Source organism: Eptatretus burgeri, chromosome 1 (assembly GCF_056783735.1).
Source record: "Eptatretus burgeri isolate ZD-2024b chromosome 1, Ebu_testis_v1, whole genome shotgun sequence".
Lineage (NCBI taxonomy): Eukaryota > Metazoa > Chordata > Myxini > Myxiniformes > Myxinidae > Eptatretus > Eptatretus burgeri.
This window is the reverse complement of record NC_140961.1, coordinates 26589456-26613835: the sequence shown is the minus strand read 5'-3', so window position 1 is coordinate 26613835 and position 24380 is coordinate 26589456. Positions and strand designations below refer to the sequence as shown.

Sequence of the window (24380 nt, the reverse complement as noted above, 5' to 3'; positions counted from 1 at the left end):
GAAAGAACATTTAGGGCCCCACGTTGACTGTGACAGGAGAGGAAGTCTGTGAGCCATGAGTGGAGATGGCCTTGGATACCATAGGAAGAGAGTTTGGTGAGCAGGGCAGGGTGCCAGACCGTGTCAAAAGCATGTGATATGTCCAGGGATACGGCTCTGATTTCATGTCTGGCATTGAGGACTTCCATCCATTGTTGGGAGAGCAGAAGCAGCATATCCAGGGTAGAGTGACCTGGTCTGAAACCAAATTGATGATCGGAAATCAAGCCATTGGAGAAGAGGAAGGATTTAATGTCTGAAGAAATGATGGATTCCATCACCTTGTAGATCATTAGGAGAAGGCTGATTGGTCTGTGGTTGCAGGGATCCGTTTTGCACCTTTTTATGCAGGGCAGTGATGTTTGCTGATTTTCAAGCAGCTGGCAGATGATCTTGAGCAAATGAGAGGGTGAATAGAACAGAGAGAGGGTGAGCAAGAACAGAGGAGCAGGTTTTGAGGACACGTGGGCTGATGCCATCTGGACCGGTTGCAGAATCTGAGTCAAGGTTTGACAGCAAGCTCTCCACCTTGTCAGGAGAAAAGGAGACAGAGTCCAGGGACAGTTGGGTGCAACTGGGTAAGGTGGGTACAGAAAGCGATGCGTTTTGGACACAAGATTTTGATGCAAACACCGAATTTAGGCATTCAGCCTTTTCACGTGCGGTATCAGCAGTGTGACCATTTGAGATAAGGGAGGGGATGGAGGGGAAAACACACACCAGAAACAGATTTGATTCTATGCCACCAGGATTTGGAGGAGGGAAAGAGGTTTGAGAGTTCAGACTTGAGCTTAGAAAGATGTTGTTTTCTGGCTCTCCTGAGGGTAGATACACACTTGTTCCGAGCTTTATGGAAGGAACTGAGATTACCCTCAGTTGGGTTTGCTTTTCATGAGGCAAAGGCAAGTTGTTTCAGGACAACTGCCTCGCCACAAGCTTCAGTGAACCATGGGCGGGAGGAAGGGTAGGACAACTGAAGACAAGAGTGGATAAATCTGTGCATGAGGGAGAGCAAGTTTCTTTGAAGGATTTCCCAGGATGAGTTAGCCTTGACAATATCTCCAAAAATGTTTTTTTTTATAAATAGGGACTGATCTCCTTTCACACTAACCCCATCTATTTGACTATAACTAAAGCACGAGTCACATTTGCTCTACGGCTAGGATACGGCGGCCGTACCCCCCTGAATTGACAGAAACGTGCGGCAGCCACAGAGTTTCTGAGGTGGCCTCAGGGTGGCCCTATGCCATATGGCTATATTTTACAGGCTGTAGGGGTCTCCGTGGAATTAAAGCGCGGAGTTATAACTTCTTTCATTTATAGGTTGTCCATAACAATTCGACAAGCCGTAGCCATGATGTAGATGTGTTCCACGTCGACCGTACGTAGGGCATACGGTGGGCTTGCGTGAATCGTGCGTTTTCAGTAGGCTCTTATCAATGAAAAATGAATTTTGCCAACCCCCAAAAAATTACGGCGGCCGCATTATTTCCACGTTCGCCTTAGGATCCCCCTGCAGTCGCCTTGTGGGCACCTTGAGGCTACCTTGAAAAAACAGGGATGCCCTAAGGTCACCGTGCGACATCAAATAAAAGACCATACGTACCCCCACATTTTCGGTCTCCACAATTTCTAAATACCCCGTGCGGCTTCCCAAAAAATAAAAACATATGTGACTGCTACATTGTGTGACCGTGGAAATACTGTGGCCACCCCATAATTGCTAGTGGCCGTAGATTTTTTAGACCCTACGGCCGCCGAGCCAAATGTGACTGAAGCAAAAGCAATGTGCTCCTGCTTTTCAGGGTAAGATCTCAATTATCTGTCGTTCACTTCCTGAACATGCTCTTATTCATATGAGGCCCCGCGAGGAGGAGTGATGTAAGCGACATTTTTTAATGATATGATGATGATAGGCTCGGATGATAGGGTAAGGGTTAAAATAATGCTATATGGCATTAACTCCAAAATGGCCGATGTGTCCCTTACATCACTCCTCCTCGTGATGCCTCATATACTCTCTCCTCTTCACTTACTTCTTTCTGATTGGATCATCTCTTACCTGTAAGTTAAGATATACAGTCCAATTAATTATTGGTTACTCAATGAAGACTATTTTTAGTGTATCCATTTACATAATCTTTGGTTATTTATTTACTTTCAGTTCTCTCCATTTATTACAGAAATTATAAATTGCTCCCTTGCATCTTCTGCAGTCCCATCCATATTCAAATTAACTAAAATTCCAATCTTGTAGATCAATCTTGAAGATCCTTATTCAAACAAGCTAAAATTCCAATCTTGAAGATCCTCATTCAAACAAGCTAATATTCCAATTTTGAAGATCTTTATTAAAACAAGCCAAAATTCCAATCTTGAAGATCCTTCTTCAAACAAACTTAATTCCAACCTTGAAGACCTTATTCAAACAAGCTTAATTCCAACCTTGAAGACCTTATTCAAACAAGCTTAATTACAATCTTGAAGATCTTTCATCAAACAAGCTTGAATTCCAATCTTGAAGACCTTATTCAAACAAGCTTAATTCCAATCTTGAACATACTTCTTCAAACAAGCTTAATTCCAACTTTGAAGACCTTATTCAAACAAGCCAAATTTCCAATCTTGAAGTTGCTCATTCAAACAAGCTATAATTCCAATCTTGAATATCTTTATTTAAACGAGCTTAATTCCAATCTTGAAGATCCTTCTTCAAACAAACTTAATTCCAACCTTGAAGACTTTATTCAAATAAACTTAATTCCAACCTTCAAGACTTTATTCAAATAAACTTAATTCCAACCTTCAAGACTTTATTCAAACAAGCTTAATTCCAATCTTGAAGATGTTTATTAAAACAAGCTATAATTCCAATCTTAAAGATACTTCTTCAAACAAGCTTAATTCCAATCTTGAAGATACTTCTTCAAACGAGCTTAATTCCAATCTTGAAGATACTTCTTCAAACAAACTTAATTCTAACCTTGAAGATACTTCTTCAAACGAGCTTAAGTCCAACCTTGAAGATACTTCTTCAAACGAGCTTAATTCCAATCTTGAAGATACTTCTTCAAACGAGCTTAATTCCAATCTTGAAGATACTTCTTCAAACGAGCTTAATTCCAATCTTGAAGATACTTCTTCAAACAAACTTAATTCCAATCTTGAAGATACTTCTTCAAACAAGCTTAATTCCAATCTTGGAACCCTTATCCAAACAAGCTTAATTCCAACCTTGAAGACCTTATTCAAATAAGCTGAATTCTAATTTCGAAGAAACTTCCAACTGATTTTTGGCAGAAGCTTCTTGAAATCATCAAATCTCATTTTGTTTTCATTTTTAATTTGCTTTGACACACTGAAAACACCATGAAAATTGGTCTTTCATGAGTGAACGTCAGTTGGAAAAACAAGTTGTGCAATTGAATACAAAATTATCTTTCTTTTAAATGTTGCAATTGTGGCCAAAATACTCGGCGAATATATTTGAAAGCTCCGAACTGACTAGTTCTTTGAGCACTCACTGCCTTGGGGCAGCTTCCAACAACCCCTCCAAATCACAAACTCGTTGAGTGGTAGGGTAAGGGTTTGAATTCCATCCCAATTTCTTAATTACAAATTAAAACAAATAAAAACATTTTTTCAAAAAATATACATCTTGGAGTGCCTTACAGTGCTGCTTCGATGCTTATACACATTGTTACCTCCACCACCGAAGATGGACGGAGGTTATTTTTTCACCACTGTCTATTTGTCTGTTGGGTCGCCGAAATAGGTGACCCTTATTGTTAGTAATTCTGTCTGTTTGTTTGGATGATTGTTCGTTTGTCATCAGCATAATTGGTAGCACACGTGGGCGGATTTTGACCAAACTCGGGTGGTAGGTACATCTTATGACCTCGTGCTTTGGAAATTGTGATGGTTGCTTGGGACGCTTTGGTTCCCTAGCAACAACCGAAAAACCTTCAAAATCGGTTCCGTTCACGCGAAATCAATTCCGAAAGCCATTATCCCCCCACGTAGGGTTATGAAATTTGGCACGAATGATCTACAGGTGATGCTCTATCAAATATATTCCGGTTTTGGTGATATATGGAATACTTTACCCGCAGCGCCCCCTACAATTAGGGTATGCGCGAAAATTGAAGGCCCCCAAGCGACCAGGTGAGTGCATCGATACGAATGAAACTTTGCAGGTTCATGGTACTCAATGAGTACTACAACTTTGCCTCAGGACATATTGACCGATTTCGCTTAGGTCAGGGGTCAAAGGTCAATTAGTGCAAAAATCGATAATATACGAGAGCTGGAGGTGCCTGGAATGCTACTCCTCCTAGGGTCGGATGGTCATGAAAATTCACACTAATCGTCTGGAATACATTGTGCACAAACGATCGAGCCGGATTTTCGATTTAGATCTTTGTTCACCCACAGCACCCCCTCGAACTTTGGGGATTTCCGATTTCAAACCGCATTTTCGGAACTTTTCATTCAAATGGATACCGAGTAGTTATCAATAGATGGAACTGGATGAGATTTGATATGCATAATCTTAAGGTGATTCCCTATCCGCTATATGACGTCTATTTTGCTCTATATCTTGTAGTTTCCATGCTCGGCGACCCATCGCCGCCTACCGGCTTGTCTGTCTTTTTGTCTATCTCTCAGCATGATTTCTCAAAAACTTCTGGACTGATTCAGATAAAATTTGCTGGACAGGTTGGGTGTGTGACAAGGATGAATTGGTTAGATTTTGATGAAGATCCGGGTCTGGATAAGAGAATTTGAAATATTTACCCCCACCATTGAAGGTGGAGGAAGGTTGTGTTTTCACCACTGTATGTTTGTCTGTGAGCAAGATCTCATAAAGTTGTGGACACATTCAGATGAAATTTCGTTGAAATCTTGGATATATGACATGGAATTAATTGATTTTATTTTGGTGAAGATTCAGATATTTAAATTTTTATGTGATACTTCACCATTGAAGGATAGGAGGAAAAACTATATATATATATATATATATATATATATATATATATATATATATATATATATATATATATATATATATATATATATATATCTATATATATATATATATATATATATATATATATATATATATATATATATATATCACATTATCTCAAAAAGTTATTTACGGATTTTGGCCAAACTTGGTGGACTGGTTGCATGTGCAACACAGACAAATTGATTCTATTTTTGTGAAGATCTGGATCTGGATCCAGATTTGAGAATGTTTCAAGTGATTCTTCACCATTGAGAGATGGGGATAAAAACGACATATTACACGATATCTCAAAAAGTTATCGACAGATTCGGACGAAACTTAGTGGACAGGTTGGCTGTCTGCCAAGGACACATCTATTCGATTCTGGTGGAGATCCAGCTACAGACTTGGACTGAGAATTTTTAAAGTAATTCTTCACCATTGAGAGATAGGACCAACAACGATATGTAGCATGAAATTTCAAAAACTTATGGACGGATTATGACAAAACTTCGTCAATGTGATGGGTAGTTGACAAGAACAAGGCTATTAGATTTTGGTTAAGGTCCGGATACAGACTTGACCTATCAGCGGGATCCAAAACATAAACTGTTCAGCCTGGCAGAGGGATGCGCTTTACCGAGTGCCGTTGTGGTTTTATGTAAGCGGTGTCGAATATTACCATTATGCAGTAATCCCAACCTGGTTTGTTTACTTTTTGGGATTGCGAGCCATCCCAAACCTCAAACATATGGAACAAGTACGCGAGTCGAAATAATGTTGAATGTAATATTAGGATTTTTCCAATGATATTATTGAACATAATATCACTAAATTTTTCTTTCCTAAAATTTATTTCTCTTTCAGATTTTAGAAAAAAATCGAGTTCATTTGACATCTCTACAAAAACATCAGTTTCACTGACATTGACAATGGTTTGTTCACTTTTCTATTTCCCTCTTTTCTCTATAAATCTCGTTCTCTGTGATATAATGATGTTCTCTGACATTTGCTTTGCAAGATGGTAGCCTGACATGACTAAATTCATTATTTTATCCCTTTATTTTGACCTAAAACCCAGCTGTTGGTTTGTTCCTCCACCTCCTTCTTTCCACTATTCTTTTTGTTCCATGACAAGTTGATCCATTCTGTGTTCTAGCTCTTCCATGAGCCTCGACACTATTTGCAAAAAATTAATTCAAATGCTATAATTTATTTCTGCCTGCAAAATCAAGGTTCCTGGAAGAGCAAATTGACAATGGGTAGAAAGACAACAAAGTGACAATGGGGCGACAGTTGGAAACAACAAGCAAGGTAATATTCTAACAACAAAAATGAGAGATGTTAGGAAAGAAACACAGAGTAAACTGCAAGTAAGACTGTTGACTGAGGTCAGGTTAATGGCACTTGAAATAATTATAGGTAGGGATGGGGGATCACATGAGAAGTTGGTGAACTGCAGGCTGTCTTTGTTCAGAATACATAGAGGTTGCAGGTACATAGTGCAATTAAACCATCACCAGATTGCAGTTCATTAAAAGGACGTAAGGAGGGGAAAAAAAAGAGTGGATGTAGGTGAAAATCCTGGATTTTGAGAGTTGATATCTGGACATGGCAGCAGAAAGCAGAAGGAGTCAGACACACATGACACATTCATATATGTGTGTATATATATATATATATATATATATATATATATATATATATATATATATATATATATATACACACATACATATATATATATATATATATATATATATATATATATATATATATAGTAGCCCGAAAGTTACTTTACCCCTGATAAATTTCTCACACTTCCCTCCATCCCTTCCCCTCTGCCCTCGCCCACTATGGTATGCGGAAACACTGACTCAGAAGAATGATGGAGCATATGCAGATACAATGGCAAATTAATTATTGTAAGTACTGTACAATAAAACCTGTATATTAAATGAGTTCAAGAACAATGCTTCACTGGGAAAGGTAAAGTGACTTTCAGGCCACCCTGTACACATATATACATATATATATATATATATATATATATATATATATATATATATATATATATATATATATATATATATATATTGTTACGAATTCTGGCACGCCAGGCGTGCGATCAGCCACGTACCTCTAATGGCAGTCGCGTTGCCCACCGGACGGACAATTCAGTCGTGACCCTCCTGGAACTACTGCCAGGAGCCAGTCACGGGTGGGGGTTTAACCTCACCACAACCCAGTCCACATTCCACCCGCACAAAATAGGGTGAATCGCCGAATGTCGATATACCTAAATACGCGCGCGGGTAACCTACCGAGGGGTTGCACCATGCCGCAGGTCGGCTTAGGACACGAACCGCTTAAGCGGTTCATCCCGTGCTCCAGGGATAACCGAGCGGTGTTATCGCCAACCTCGACGGTTCAGATTCTTCTTCACTCGGGTGTTCAAAACCCACTTCTCATTCCACGATGCAAGATGGCACTTTCAATGCGGTGAAAGGAGGATGCGACGAATGGGATACATTGCACACAAGGACATTTATTATAAAGCACATATTGCACACACAACTCAAGCAAGGAATCATGCACGTATTTACAAGCAAGGCAAATAAAAATCAATACAACCGACTACAATGAGAGTGTACATGCACTTAACAGGACACGGCGCCACAGCATGCGTACAAAAACAACAGGAAAACCCTCCCCATAGGCAGGGAGGTAGACGGGGTTCGTAAACCTTTATGGTCGTGGGCCATGGATGACCGAAAAGGCCCGCGAGACCGTGCTGGTTACCTGCCCCCTCGAGGTGTGACGGTGGGCAGGTCGCGATGCCTTGTTCCCACGGCAGCTAGCGTAGCCGCGCCTGCTCTCGGGCCTTTGCGATGATGTGGTCGGTGAGTTCTCTCCGGCATCCCTCGCCAGATGCGCAGATTCGCAGCACAAAGCAGGCAGGGCTGCGCCTTCTGTCTGTGTCTCCGAGGCGTCGCCCGGACTCGCCACCGGCCCGCGCCTTCACCGACAGGTCGCCCAACGCCAAGACGAGAGAGCCCGACCTCGACCACCAAGAGAGAGCTCGAAGATGAAGCGAGAGGATGACGTCCACCAAGAGAGCGAGTAGAATCCAACACGACCCCGACAGAGAGTGAGCCTCGCGCGTGGTTCGCCTTATATAACGCGGGCTCCACCCTTCGCTCCTCCCCGTTTTCGGCTCCACCTTCCTTCGAGAAGGTTCCCGAAAAGGGGGCGTTCCCTCACCCCGATCGCCTCATGCTGTTCATCCACCAATCGGCAACGAGCTGCCCTCCCCCTTTCCTTCACACCAAGCATGAGGAAAATAGGCGGGAAAAAACCCCACAGGCCTCACAAGAGCTTTTTTTCTGCCAATCCTTCTCGGACGGTTTCCGCCACGGAAACCGTCTTACCGTGGTCCGCGGAGGATGGCGTTCGTAAGCGGGCATAGTGGCGAAGATGGTGGTGATTGCTGTGGGGGTGGTGTGAGCGTGGTGGGCGTTGTGGCATAGTTGGTGGCGGTTGTTGTTTGCTTGGAGGTTTGTTGCAATGGTTGCTCAAAATAACGATAGATAAAGAAAAACGGCTATCTCAAAGAGTCGCAGCCTGGTGAACACGAATAAATTCCCTTTAAACAATGGTGGGGACCTATCTGAACACTCACTTACCGGCATAGCTAATCTAAGGAACCTTTATGGTGTATTGCGAATTTCCACAGCCATAACAATATATATATATATATATATATATATATATATATATATATATATATATATATATATATATATATATCACACAAACATACATACATACACACACACACACACACACACACACACACACACACACATATACGAGCAAATACCACCCATCACTTCGCTGAGTGGAATACTAAAGGGGGAGGGATAAAAAGAGGGAGAGAGGAGTCAGGGGAGGCAGGAGAGAGAGAGGAGGGATGGGGAACAAGGAGAAGTAGGGGAAGGAAAAACAGTGTGAGGTGAGAGGGAGGGAAGGCAGATGTGCGGTGGAGTGGTAATTACCGCCCAGATGCGTCCAGAAACAAACACCGCCCAGACACATCCAGAGACAAACACTGCCTGGACGCATCTGGAGCCAAACTGGCGAGAGACAAGCACCACTTAGACATGTCTGGAGAGAAACTCCCATATGGACGTAAACACCGTCCGGAGACAAACACTGCCCAGACATAACCACCGTCCGGATATGTCCAGAGACAGACAGACAGACAGAGAGAGAGGAGAGGGGAGAGTAAGAGAGGAGGTGAGTGAGGAGAGTACTGTACTGTATTGGAGGGAGGGGGGAGCAACGATAGGACAAAGAGAGAGAGGAGGGGTGGGGTAGGGGAGTTAGCAGAAAGAATATGTTATACTTTATGAACAACACACACACGCACATGGCTGATATCGGCAACACCACAAAAACCATGAGTATCTTTCACTGAAAAACAACGTTGCTTTTATATAGACGTTTCAGGGATAGGTTCACTAACATTAATCTTTAAAAACAGTTGAGTGTGATTGGTGGAAAAAAGTTTTGGCTCAGTAATTTAGAAAACATTAATATGGCAAACTGCTCGGAAATCGGGTGTTATTTCAGAACCACTTGCTCAGGGTGACCGAGCAGGAACCACTCACTCAGGGAGACGGAAAGTGAAAAATAACTTTATCGTAAGGAAATCGTTGCAGTCTGTTCCAAGTCAAGGCATGGTTGAGCAGTCCAAAAACATGGCGGCTTCAGACCCCAGCAAGGTTACCCAGGAAACGCCTTAAGACCCCATCGAGTGAGGTGGCCGAGGATCACCTATAATCCTAAATGAAGGATATAATTAAATAAGACCATTAATTATCTTCAAAAGTGGTGTTTTAATTAACCTAAACACCTAATTTTCACTCTTAGACTTCCTTGGACTTTTCTTAGTATGCATGCAAAGATTCAGGCTGCTAGCTTTTATAGTTTTGGAGTTATGGAGGAGACACACACATGGAGACACACACACACACACACACGAAAATGTACACACGCACCAAGTAAATGAAAACGACAAACACAAAGATTTCCCTTGAAAGAGGATTTAAAGTGGGTAATTAGTGAAATTCAATTAAAAAATGTATCAAACCACAGAACACAAAATGTCGGTCTATACTCCATGCCTTCACAGCTCGAACAAATATGGCGAACACCTGGTCGGATGGACCTTATTGACTATTTACTATGTATCGATGTTGAAGTGAGAAGAGGATTACAAATAGAGATCGAACAAAGCGATATTTGCACATTTTCAGTGGATAAGACACCTCCCGAGACACCCGCAGGACCCAACAAACATGGCACCACAGGACCCAACAATGGCGGAAACGGACCTCAAATCGATGTGACATTGAAAACGTGTACTTTTTCCCGAAAAGAACAGCCAAGCAGCTTGGAGAGTGCTCGCCAAGCGGCTTGAGCATTCAAGCAAGCACTCCAATGAAACGGTCCATATGAAACGGCTCCCTTGGAACGCAATTGGCAATCACCGTCCCGTCATATTAAACATACACCTCCTGTAGACACCCAAAATGTCACATATGTCCGAATTGGACAAATGAACACTTTTCTCGGAGTCGAAACTGCTTGTAAGTGCGATTCTGGAGCTTAAATTTTGTAATTCTTCTTAGTTTGAGAGATACTCGTGGCAAACGCATATGCAGAAATTAAATGAAACAATGAACGCTGACGTCTCAGGGTGTTTATAAGCATTGCAAAGTACCCAGCGATTCGTAGCTATGATGAACAGCTTGTTCCAAGTTGCGCCAAGACAAGGAAAGGTTGAGCAGGTCAAAAACATGGTTACCCAGGAAACAATTTCAGACCCCAGACAGCAAGGTGGCCAAAGGTCACCTGATGAAGGATATAATTAAATAAGGCCGTTAATTATCTTCAAAAGGGGTGTATTAATTAACCTAAACACCCAATTTTCACTCTTGCACTTCCTTAGACTTTTATTAATATGCATGCAAAGTTTCAGGCTGCTAAGTTATATAGTTTTGGAGTTATGGAGGACACACACACACACACTGCATTTTATTAGTATAGAAGATATACATATATATATATATATACATATATATATATATATATATATATATATATGTATTTGTATATATATATATATATGTATTTGTATATATATATATATATATATATATATATATATATATATATATATATATATATATATATATATATATATATATATATATATATATATATATATATATATATATATATATATATATATATATATATATATTGTTGTGGTTGAGGAAATTCGCAAACCACCATTCAGGTCCTGTAGGTGAGATATCTCTGTAAGTACATGTGTAGTTAGCCCAAACCCGTTATTTAGAGGGAATAAATGTGATTCATTCGGGCTGCGACCCTTTAAGATAGCCGTTTTTCTGTTCTATCGTTATTTTGAACCAACCACGTCTCAACCGCCATCACACAACAACCACCAACCGCAACGCCGCTTTACAACAACGCCAACAGCCACGACCTTTACCTTCACAACTCGCTCTCGCAACCATCGCATCACCGCCATTCCAAGCGTCGCCATGGCCATCATCGCCACAATAAACCCTCCACCACCTTCACCTCTCCTCCTTCTGCCACCATTCCCACGCCGCTTGTGAACGCCGAGCATCAGGCTGTCCTGGCCTCGTGCGGGGCGCGCGCCGAGCAGCGGGTGCAAAAAGCGGCCTTTCCGAGGGGAAGTCGGATTAGGAATGATTCACGCCCACTTCCGATCCCTCCAATCATTAAGCGCGGGGCGATTTGGCCCCGCCTCCAGGCGCGTCGGAGTAGAATCGATATATGCAGATTCGCGGATCAGGAATGATTCACGCCCACTTTTCCTCCGTCCAATGGGCGAGCGTGGCTCCGCCCCCGAGCCCATCCTGATCCGGAAATCTGCATATGGGTTCTCCTGTCGCACTATAAAGCGCCGAGCGCGGGGCGAATTCAGTCAGTAGAGTGGAGGTTTTTCTGTTTTGGGCTCGGGCGAGTTGTGGCGGCGGCGAAGTGTGGCAGCAGCAGTCAAGACGGGTCTGGAGGATAGTCGGTCTGTCGGGGAGCTGCAGAGAGGAGAAGCCGGGTACGCGGTCGAGGGCGCAGTGGAGTCGCTCGTCGCGGGACCCAAGCAAGCCAGCTATCCTCTTTCCCCAGAGCATCAACAACCCCCCCCTGTTTCCCCCCGCGCTGAGATAGTGCGAAAAGGGGGGCCCCGTTCCCACCCCATTCCAGGCAGTGCCAGCGAGGCCCGCGGAGGAGCGCGGAGTCGGGGCGCCGCCGCCATTTTGCGGCTCATCACAAGACGAGTAGGCTCTGCCCGGTCTCGCGCCCACAGACCACGTCTGCCCCCTTGTAGTTGAGGGTGGCCCCTTTTTCTTTTGCTTTTGAGTATATGTGTTGTCGGCGCCGTCTGTAAAGTAAAACTGTGTAAGTGTTGCCATGTGCTCGCGTAGTCGGTAGTAGATCTGCATTGTGTTTCTTTTGTTGCAATTGCTTTTGGTGCATAATTGTTGTGTTTCTTTTGTTGCAATTGCTTTTGGTGCATAATTGTTGTGTTTCTTTTACATTTGCTTTTGGTGCATAATTGTTGTAATTGTATATGTGTGCTTTCCGTTTGCCGCGGAATAAATGTGCCTTATGTTGAACTGTTTTTCCTGTTTCGCTTCGTCTTTCCTTTAATTGAATCTCCATCTTACTTTACGTAAAGGGTTGGTAGTGGGCTAAATACGCCCGAGAATTAATCAGAACCGTCGAGGTCGACGATATAACACCGCTCGGTTATCCCGATAGTACGGAACGGGTCGCTTAAAGTGGCCCGTGTCCGAAGTCGACCTGCGGCGAGGTGCGATCGCCCGGTCTACCCTCCGTGTGGGTACTTAGGTAGGTTGAATTTGGCGAACAACCCTATCCCACGCGGGGGGCCGATTGGCACGATCGTGGTGAGGCCGAAAGGCCCACCCGTGACTAGTTCCCGGCATTAGTCCGAGAGGGTCACGACGGAATTGTCCGTCCGGTGGGCGACGTGCCGCGATTCGAGTTACGTGGCCGCTCGCACGCCGGCGGGCGCGAATTCGCAACTATATATATATATATATATATATATATATATATATATATATATATATATATATATATATATATATATATATATATATATATATATATATATATATACACACACACACACACACATACATACATACATACACACCTCCTGACATATGGTGAGCATTGCCACGGATTATGGCTCACACGGTAAAACCACATAATCCGTAAAGAACAACTATCTGTCTGCTACCCAGACGATAGTTCCTGCTTATGCAAACCATTCAACCAAAAGGCACGTGATGTGATCGACGAGCAAATCGAAACACGTGGAGGGTGACGAGCACTCCCCCGATCCCCATTGGACACAGTCCTACACCAAAGCATCAACTCCAACACAGAGGCCTCGTCCCAGTGACTCTGTCAAACAGACAAACATTAGATGGTCATCATCAAGTAAACATCAAACGGAGCCACCGATCCCGATTTCGGACATATTTGCCCTCAACAGGATAGCATACCGATAAATATCAATTTGTCTTTTATACACCAGACGCACCTCCTGACTATTACGTTGAGCATCACGGTAGATTATGTCTCAACCAAAAGTTGGGGGGCTCCTTGTTATAGTTTTTTGTCTTCTTCTTCCCAGGCCTGTCCACTGTTTGTACAAGCCCATGGCCATCGTGGGAATTTGTAATTTGATCGTTGTTTGGTCAGTATTCCGTGTTGTCTTACATGAAGGCCTATCAGATTTTTGCCCCATGCCATTTGTTTTAAATAATTTATTGAAGTGTGGTTTTAATTAATGGTCATTATTATTCTTGTAATTAAGGGAAACTGCCATGACCACATATTAAATACTCATGAAGTTGTTCCTCAAATGATTTTCTTACAATATATATTCTTATTGACAATCTTTCATCCATCTTATAACACAAGAAATAAAGCTTAATGGTGCCATCTCGGAGGGAATTATCAAATTGCTTGGCCTAATAATCCCATGACTCAAAGCAAAACATACTGTGGACTCCAGGAAAGTATGAACTTTTGATGCGAGGGAAGTAGATCCAGCAACGTACTCAAGTCTGAGATAAAGGCATAATACTGATACTACACATATTCCAAGTTATAATCTTAAATATGTTACATTTAGAATACATGTATGTGGAGTGTTCAAAACATTCGCTGAGCAAAACACTTGTCGGTCCAGGAACTTTATCTTTTGAAAATTTATACACCAGCAGATATACCCATCAATGGTGGGTCATGGGAGGGAATGACATTTAATAGGAGTGGGGTGCCATATAGAACAACATCATCATCAACCTATGCCTGGTGTTGGCTTAATGGTTAGGGTGGTGGGCTTGGGATCCTAGGATCCTGAGTTCAAATCCCCCTTGGCTCTTGAATTAATACCAGGTGGGGTTGACTCTGCCTGTCATCCTTCTGAGGTTGGCAAAATGAGTGCCAGCTTGCTGGTATCCTGTGTCAAAAGTGGTGACCCGTCCAGGATTGTGCCCAATAGCCATGGAGACTGCTTCGGCAACACCAATGCTCTGCACAGAGTATGGTCCCAATGGATGGATTATATCAATCCCATGACAAATGAAATGGAGAAGAAAACAACAACAATCCCATCGAAGTTGGCTTGAAACAATGCTTATCCAAATGCCAGAACATCATCTGGCAAACTGAATGATTTGACAGAAATCTACTTTCGATTGGGTTGAACGGAATAAAAGTGAGATGCAAGTCTTGGTGCCACGAGTACAATTGGAAGACATTCTTGATTTGTCCCCTACTGGTTTCAGAGGATGGGATTATGGGTTTGCTCTCTGTCTCTCTGTCCATCCACCCGTCTGTCCCACCTATGGTTTTTCAGACGTTTTTTTCCATACCCTTTAACATATTCAAATGAAATTTGGCACGTGTCTTTATTATGATATGCTACAGAACAAAGTTGGAGTTTCAGGACATTTCGTCTATTTTTCACAGAGTTATGTCTTTTTTATACTTAGAAAATATCACATCTTATACATAGGTCAGTATTCAGCTGCCCTGACTTTACCCAACTGCTTTACACCTATTGGCTGGACGACTGGCCTGACTCCACACCAATAAAATCATGTGCCATCATTCCATGAAGCAGCACAGATCAGCAGGCCTCAGGCATTAGGCCAGGATGTTTGTCGATGGACATTGCAATTGGAATGATACCAGGCATATAAGCACCATGTATTATATATGCACATAAGCCATACACTTTTTTTGATTCATGTAAAATGTATGCAAATTCATGTATGATGATTTTAATATGAAATAGGCAAAGCCTAGAAATGAACAAAATATGGTGGACAGAGAGAGGTTCTTCTTCTTCATTGTGGCTCTGGTATCGGCTCGAGCGTGCATTAAACGCAAACAATTTTTTTCTTAATCTCCTGAACATTCATTTTGGAACGGTAGGGGGCCATGTCTTTCAAAGTAATTGTCACTCTTGTTATATGTACCTATGATGTTTGGTGATCATACCTATGATGTTTCAGTCCAACAAAATCTCACAGCTGCCCTTCCTGTTCATTCTCATCTTCCCTCCATCAAGGCCATGTGATGAATTAAATGTACAGAACAGTAAAAGGTCAATTTACAATGACTATTGGTCTCTGTGGCCCCTTTTATGTGTAACAGAAGATGTGAGGAGAGTGGGGGTGGGGGGGGTGTGGAGCAGGGTAGAGTGTACAAGGTGCAGTGGGACGCCAGAGGTGTACAAGGTGTACAAGGTGCAGTGGGACTCACCTGGAACGTGAGCCAGCATCTACTCCGCTTTATTGCGTGTCCAGAAGCACACTCTTGCCACCCCTAGCGGGCGAGGCATGATATACGAAAACCCAACCACGTGACACAGCACACTCCTCCCCTCGTAAAATGACCCGTCACCCAATGAACGGATAATCACAACATGACCATCGGAAACCCATCAACACTCATAATCCTCCAAGTACCGCGGCCGCACCCTGACCCGCCTCGGACGGGCAGCGCCACCAGACAGCCCAGGCTCAGACGCCTCCCGGCTCGGTCGAGGTGACACCCTCGCCAAACTCGCACTTTCCGCAACACCAGCCACCCCCGACCGCCCAGCCTGCTCGACGTCCCCGGGTAGGACGGCATCAGGCGAAGACCCCCTTGGCGCCGGCCCAGCCAGCCCCGGCGATACAACGTCAGGTGCCGGCGATACTACTGGTGGGGGTCCCGCATCGTTCGGCTGGGGGAGGTGTGGGGGGGGGTGACGCTGAACAGCGATCATGCATTTGGTCCACGTGCCGCTTCCACACATCCCCACCATCAGTCCGCACCATGCAATTCGCCGGCCCCAGCACCACAGAGACCACCGCCGGCACCCATTTGGAACTGTGGAAATAATCGCGCACCATTACCCGCTGCCCCACCTCGAAGCTGCGCAGCCACGTCGGACGCGACATTGCCCCACTCCCCGACCCTCCAGGTCACAGCAAATCCAGCCTGGACCGCAAAGCCCGTCCATAGAGACGAATGGCAGGCGAATCACCCGTGACAGGATGAACTGCGTTCCTGTAATGGAGCAAAAAGACATCGACCACCGTCTGCACAGGTGCAACACCCCCCCTGCGCAAAGCCCACTTCAACATCTTGACAAACGACTCAGCTTGGCCATTCGTCTCAGGGTGATACGGTGCGGACCTTAGATGTCGAATACCATTCTGGCGCATAAACTCATCAAATACACCCGCGATGAACTGCGGACCATTATTAGAGACCAGGATCTCCGGCAACCCTTTATTAGCAAAGATCGTCCACAGCTTCTCTACTGTAATGTTTGCTGAAGTATGCTGCATTACTACAACCTCCGGCCATTTAGAGAATGCATCGATCACAATCAAAAACATCTTGCCATTAACCGGTCCCGCAAAATCTACATGGACCCTCTGCCAAGCTCGGTCTGGCACAGGCCAGAGACCCGAAGCTCGACGCGGGTTATCAGCATCTGTCTGGCACGTGGCGCAACGCTTAACCAACTGCTCAATGTCTTTGTCCAACCCCGGCCACCACAACAGGCTACGAGCAAGACTCTTGGTCTTCACGATGCCAAGGTGACTGACATGCAGTTCTTCCAAACACCACTGCCTGAACCTCGGTGGTATCACCGTCCTCATTCCCCACATTACGCACCGTTGGACCAACGACAGCTCTGCTGCGCGTGACGTGAAAGGTTGAAATGCCGGTGTCGAAGGCAGATCGCTCCAATTCCCCGTAGAAATCGCCTGGACGACACGGGCAAGCACCGGATCACGAGCCGGTTCCACCGCGACCTGCCTGGCCGTGACCGGCCCGCTTTGGACCTGGTCCAGCGCGAACACATCGACTCGGTCGCCCAACTCAGATGCAGCTGGACCCTCCGCACACGGCAAGCGTGAGAGCCCGTCGCAGTTAGCATGCTTCTCGGTGCTTCGGAACTGAATATCATAATCGTAAGCACCCAGAAACAGACACCACCACTGTATTCGCGCGGCTGCTACCACCGGCACCCCGCGTTCGGGTCTCAAGATGAATTGAAGCGGTTTGTGATCCGTCTGCAAAGTGAAATGCCACCCCAGCAGATATTGATGAAACCTCCGCACACCCCAGACGAGGCTGAGAGCCTCACGCTCAATCTGGGCATATCCACGCTCTGCTGTGGACAGGGTCCGGGATGCAAAACAAACAGGCCGCTCGGAACCATCGTCCATCTTGTGGGAGAGCACTGCCCTGATGCCATATGCAGAGCTGTCGCATGCCAATAGGAGCGGACGCGCAGGCTCGTAGTGCACGAGGACCGTATCCTCTGTGAGCAGCCGCTTGACGCGGTCGAACGACGCCTGGTGTGCAGGCCCCCAAGCCCAGCGCTCCTCCTTCTAGAGCAACCGCGTTAACGGCGCAAGTTGTGAGCTGAGCCCGCGCACGAACCTTTGATAATACTGGGCCATGCCAATGAACGAGCGCAGCTGCGTCTTGTCGCGAGGCAGTGGCATGCGCTGAATCGCCTCCACCTTCCGAGGACCTTTAAACAGCCCCTCCGGCGTGATGATGTGCCCGAGGTATTCCAAGCGCTGCTTGAAGAACGCGCACTTGTCCCTGTTTAAGCGCAGGCCGCACGCTTCTAGCTTTGTCAGCACTCGGGCAATGTTCGCCAGATGCTCGTCCGCCGTTTTCCCCGCAATGAGCACATCGTCTTGGTAGGTCTGAGCGGGCAGGCCAATGCAAACCTGATCCATGGCTTTCTGCCACAAAGCTGGGGCCGAAGCAATCCCAAAACAGAGTCGGGTATATCGATAGAGTCCTTGACACGTGTTGATTGTTAAAAGCTCGCTACTCCCGGGATCCATCGGCAGGTGAAAATATGCATCACGCAGGTCTAGCTTCGTGAAGTATTGACTCCCCGCCAATCGCGCATATATCTCATCGATTGACGGCAGTGGATATTGCTCCACGCTGAGCCCGGGGTTAACCGTGGATTTGAAATCCCCGCACAATCGGACGTCTCCATTCCGTTTCAGCACCGTGACAACCGGGGTGGCCCAATCCGAGCACGACACCCGTTCGATCACTCCACAGGCTTCCAGCCTATCCAGTTCACCCTTGACCTTGTCCCGCAGGGCATACGGCACCGGATGCGGTTTACAAAACCGAGGAACCACCCCCTCCTTCAAGAAGAGTTTTGTCTCCATGCCCTTGAGTTTTCCAAGGTCGTCGCTAAACAATCCTTGATGTCTTTGAAGAATCTCCTCCAACTGATCCTCCCACTGGCTCGGCACGGGTTGCACAAGGTGAACTGTGGCCCAGTCTAGCCTGATGCGGGCCATCCAATCTCGGCCGAGGAGAGACGGCCCCCTCCCCCGTACGATGTACACCCGAAGCGTGGCGACCTGGCCTTGGTACCGCACAGGCACGTCTGCCATCCCGACTGGCGTTATCTTCTCGCGGGTGTACGTGAACAGCGTGAGGTTTGACCTGATAAGCTTCAAGCCGTTGAGTCTACGCGCGGTCTGTTCGCCGATGAGCGACACCGCTGCTCCCGTATCGACCTGGAACGTGATTGGCGTTTCGTTCACTTCGACTTCCACCGTCATCGGGCGCGCTGTCGCCGGGCCAATTGAAAACAGGCTCAACAACGGCCGCTGGTTCCGCCCCGAGTCGCCTCGTACATCGCCGTCCACGACCTTAACGGTGGCCGGCGACCCACGGCACACACGCGCCAAATGACCCACCTTGTGACAATTCAAACACCCGTTGCCTTTACACGGGCATGCACGGCGCAGGTGTCGACCTCCACATCCCAAGCATGTCCGCGGGGTCACCCCGCCGCACGCGCGGCCGCGTGGCGTCGTCCGACCCGCCTCGAAGGTCGTGCGCGCGTCCCGGGGTGCTCGCGACCCCGCGTGGCCGGTGATGGCTCGAACATCCCCGCGAGTCTGCTCGACTGCTGTAGCCGTGCTGACCGCCGAGTCGAATGTAATGGTTTCATCCTTCAGCCGTAAAACTGCTGAAACCATTTTCGCATCTCGTAAACCAGCAATAAAACGATCTCTGAGCCGAGCTGGCCGCTCCCCCGCCGTGAACTTGCAGGCCACGGAAGAACGCTTAATCCGCACCACGAACTCAGCGACGCGTTCCTCTGCCCCTTTCGAGAGGCGATCGAACTGGACTCGAGCGAGCTGCAATGACTTCTCCGGTGCCATGTGTGCTTTCATGGTCTCCACAATCTCCCGAAACGACAGCCCGTCATCCCAGGGCCTGTTCGGTGCCACTAAATCACTCAGCAGCCGATAATGCTCCGGCGAAAGCGAAGCGAGCAAGATCGACTTCTGTTTGCTCTCGTCAACCACATCGTTCGCGTGGAAATAGCATTCCAATTGCTCCGAAAACAATTCGAAGTCGTCCCCGTCGAAAACGGGCACAAGTCCGTATTCAACCATCCTCGTCAGCCAACTAGAGTGTACAAGGTGCAGTGGGACGCCAGAAGCACGCGAGCCAGCATCTACTCCGCTTTATTGCGCGTCCAGAAGCACACTCTTGCCACCCCTAGCGGGCGAGGCATGATATACGAAAACCCAACCACGTGACACAGCACACAGGGCACGTCTACACACTGGAATATATGATCTCATTCAATGAAAATACACTTGAAAGAACAAGAAACAATCAAGAGAAGTATTAAACACATGCATTGATGTATATCTATATGTTCATGATTTGTACAGGTTGTACCGACCCCCACAATCCCACATATTGTTGTTAAACAATGGATTGACCCTCTAATTAGCAGATTGTTGAATCAAATTGAATGAAAAAGTAATTTTCTCAATTGTGTGTTTTAACAGGAATCTACTGAAAAAGAAACAACTTATGAAACCCTTTCGGGGATAGCGTCAAGACAAGAACCAACCTATGAAACTCTTCAACTGACACGATGACGCTTGGAATGAGACACCTGAAGGAACAAAATAACAAACCTATTTGGTGTAACTTGGGACATCAGTCAATAAATATAACTAGTAATAGGCATCCACAACCATCCTTGATGGTGTTGTGGAATGTTGGCCAAGGCCCTCACCTTTTTTGGCTTCCGCCCTCACTTTTTCACCTTTATTCACTTTTTAAGTTCGTCTTATCCGCAGTCGCTTGAGCGAATGACACCAAACTTTCAACAAAAGAGCACCTACCAATAGAGAATGTTTTAACAAAGTTACATGATGATTTGATGGAAAATGCAACCGGCGTTCCAAAATGTATGTTTTCTGCAGGCATCGGTTGCAGGGTGTTTCACTTATCAGCAATAAACGGCTTTGATCTCGCATTGCTCGGCCTCGGCGGAATTAATTAGATCTTTGTGGATACATAGAGGAAATTAACCATTCGAGATGTATCTATTTCATGAGAGGAAATGTACACATTTGAACTTCTTATGCATTTGTAATTCTTTGTGACAATAAAATTACTGAAATGGCTTTAATTACCCGCTGTAGATAAATGGAACTTGAACGATTCGAACGACCCAATGAATTGTAGAACATTTGCAGAATATGCGAACGGAGGAAGGAGACAATTGAGAGACAAAGATGATCCTTATTCCACGATGATACAGAACTGGTTGGGTTAAGTGCAGATGACGTCACAACATTGCAATTTTATCGAGTGTCAATTATATTATAGATAAACCAAACATCAGAGCAAAAAAAAAAAAACAAGCTTCGTTTTTTAATTTAGAGTCGAGGATCATAGAAGAACTAGAACACAGAATGGATCAGGATGCAACACTACAAAATGAGCAGCATAAAGAGGGTGGGGGACACCGACAAGGCTGAGAGACAAAATAGAAGGCGATGGACAAACAATGGATGAAAGAGGGTTAGGGGAGGATGCAGGGGACAAGATGGATACAAAAGCAAACTCTCAGCCAGGAAAAACTGGAAATTTGGAAGGAGGTGGGCTTTTTAGGCCACTTTTGAGGCAATGACTTGAAAACATTTGAGGCGAAAACTAACTCCAAAACTTAAAACTCCATGAAAAAGTTACTGAAATACCAATTGTATTATCTGGGCTTTAAAGGTAATGTCACAGTTATCATACAGTGTCTGTAATCCTCAGAAGTCATGAGACTTGTCTTGGTTTCAAAAGCGTGTCTTTAATTCACGTAAAAACTAAAAAAATAAAAAAAAAGTTTGCCATTCAAGTAGCTGCTGTTACTTACAGTGCAGTTTAATTCTTTACACAAAACCTTCGATGATATGTTTTGTCTCCGCACAATGCAATAATTTGCCTCAAGTTACTTTTAGAGGTTCAACAATGCGTTGAGATTCAGCTTACCTCGATCCTAGCGTCTGGTATTAAGGAGAAAACATCGATAATGAAGCCATACAGTTTCTTCGTTCATCACGAGCAGACAGTTTGGCGAGAAGAATGCGATCACATCACCCCAAGCGGAACAGGAAGTCACAACAGAATTTGCACAAATATCTGTTACATGGCTCCCCGAACTTGAAATCTCAAATTATCCTGAAACTATCAGCAATCACAAATCTACCAGTTACCATGATTATAGTAAATTAAATTCAGTGCAACTAGGGTATTCAAAGATTATCATCGTCTGAAAACAAGCACACAGAGAAACGCTGAATTCATGAACCGAGAAAATCCAACATGCATCTTCATTGTTCAATAGGAAGTTCGTTTGTGGTTTGGATCCTTGTCTGTCAGGAGATCTCCAGTAAAGCGACAACACAATATTGTGGATGGGTCTCTCAAAGCCAGATTTTTCCAACTTTGAGCTTGACCTTCTGAATATGTCCATCTAGTCCAGGGTAAGCCTCAATTACATGAGCCAGTGGCCATTGGCCTCTTGGCAGTGAGTCATCCACCATCGTGGCAATGTCATCTCTTATGAGGCTCTTCTGGGGCTTTGTCCACTTTTTTTCATTCTTGCAGGTAAGGCAGAAACTCAGACTTCCACCGTGACCAAAAGTCATATTGGCCAGGTACTACACATGACGCTTCATCCGGCGACAATGCAGGTCCTGGCGGACAAACACACTTGGTTGAGGAAGAACCACCTTGGATTTCATTGTCAGCAGCTGACTGTGTAATTGGTTTATGAGAATCTGGGGACTTAATTTCAATGTCAGTGAGAGGTTGGCTGTTCAAGATGGCCTCTTCCTCCATCATGAGAGTTTTGAACGGCTCATCGTCCAACTGCTTTGATGACCTTTGACTTTTGACCTCAAAATCAATAGGCTTCTCAGTTGAGGCTCACCTCTACAACTTGGTGAAGTTTCCTGAAGATTGGTTTTAATTTGTGACCTGTAGGTGATTGACAGACAGACAACCAGACAAAAAAAAAATCTTCTGACCAATATACCTGAAAAATCTTATATTTTGCAAGTCATAAAAGTGCGGACACACGGGCACACCGTCTCTGTCTCCGTGGACATTCCAACAGCTGAACAAGTCCATTTTGCCCATGGAACGCCTGTACTATGATTGCCAACTTATGGTTATAACCATATTGATCGTTCTACATGAAAGGCAAAAGCTTTTCCGCAGTTACTTTAACCATAAATTAATTTGTTGCTCAAACAAACAAACAAACCATCAGGAAAAGCCTCTCACCTACCACATCAAGGGTGAAAATCGTAGTTCATACGGACCACTGACAAACAGTTCAAGTGAATAAACAAATGAAAGAACATTTCTTGAGGGAAGGAAAGGAAGGGACAAAAAAATAAATAAACGAGGAATGTGAGAGAAAGTAGAAGAAAGTGAGAGGAGAGATAAGAGAGGGATGAAATAGAGAATGGGAGAGCAGGGCATGGCCAACAATCAGGGTTAATATTGAGCGCTATTTTGAATGTTCTTTTGTGGGATTGGTGGTGGTGTTTAAGATTGCCATTGTGGTTGCTCGGTTACATGACAAAAGGGTGGTGCTTGTTCAAAATGCTGAGATGCACTTACTCTCTGCCTGTAAAAATTTCCTTGTGCATCGTGTCAACCGAGCTGGAAATAACAGGAAATAAATAATGAAAAATCAGTTGTTTTTTTTCTCACTATTTATTGCAATGAACCCAACCAACATCATCACATTTGCTTGTGTCGATGTTTATTCATAAATTATGTAACCAAAAATAACTTAAGATATAAAACAATTGTGATTTCCTTGGTATTAACCCTTTCCGGGCTATTTTAACCCAGGACATAAATTTGAACACAGGCAACATATGATTGCACAATAACCACCTCATCCTTACTTTAGTCACAAATAAGGTAACCAAAAACAACTTAAAAGATAGAATAATGACTTAATACTCAATATTAACCCTTTCCTGACTGATTTTACCCAGCACAAAACATTTGAACATCTATAGACAACGGGGGTCTTTGACGCATTATTGCACAACAACCACTTCAAAATTATGGCATGGGATTTTAATGTCATCTCTTGCTTTCCGACCTGCTGACATTGATGCAAAATAGACTGGGTTAGACACTCATTGTGTTTAGTTTGACCTACCGTAAGATCAATTAAATTCGTGAAACAAACTAATAATCTGCTACTACTAGTTGCTTCCTCAATCTCCTCAAACCTTGCTACTGCACACGTGAGCAGCCAACTGCATAACAGGCA

The 24380-nt window shown here is 44.7% G+C and overlaps 1 protein-coding gene across 2 annotated transcripts in view; it reads left to right on the top strand.

Annotated features, from left to right (window-relative positions):
* Nucleotides 1–23786, top strand: part of LOC147034069 (V-set and immunoglobulin domain-containing protein 2-like) — a 38497-nt gene extending 14711 nt beyond the window's left edge. The window contains exons 4-5 of one of the 2 annotated variants that reach the window (XM_085876102.1): nucleotides 5921–5988; nucleotides 20584–23786. In XM_085876102.1, the coding sequence (XP_085732228.1) occupies nucleotides 5921–5988; nucleotides 20584–20676 (161 nt within the window). In that variant the 3' untranslated portion in view covers nucleotides 20677–23786. The remainder of the gene's footprint in view (nucleotides 1–5920; nucleotides 5989–20583) is intronic. The other variant, XM_085876103.1, reaches the window with a different exon arrangement.
* The last annotated feature ends 594 nt before the right edge of the window (nucleotides 23787–24380 follow it).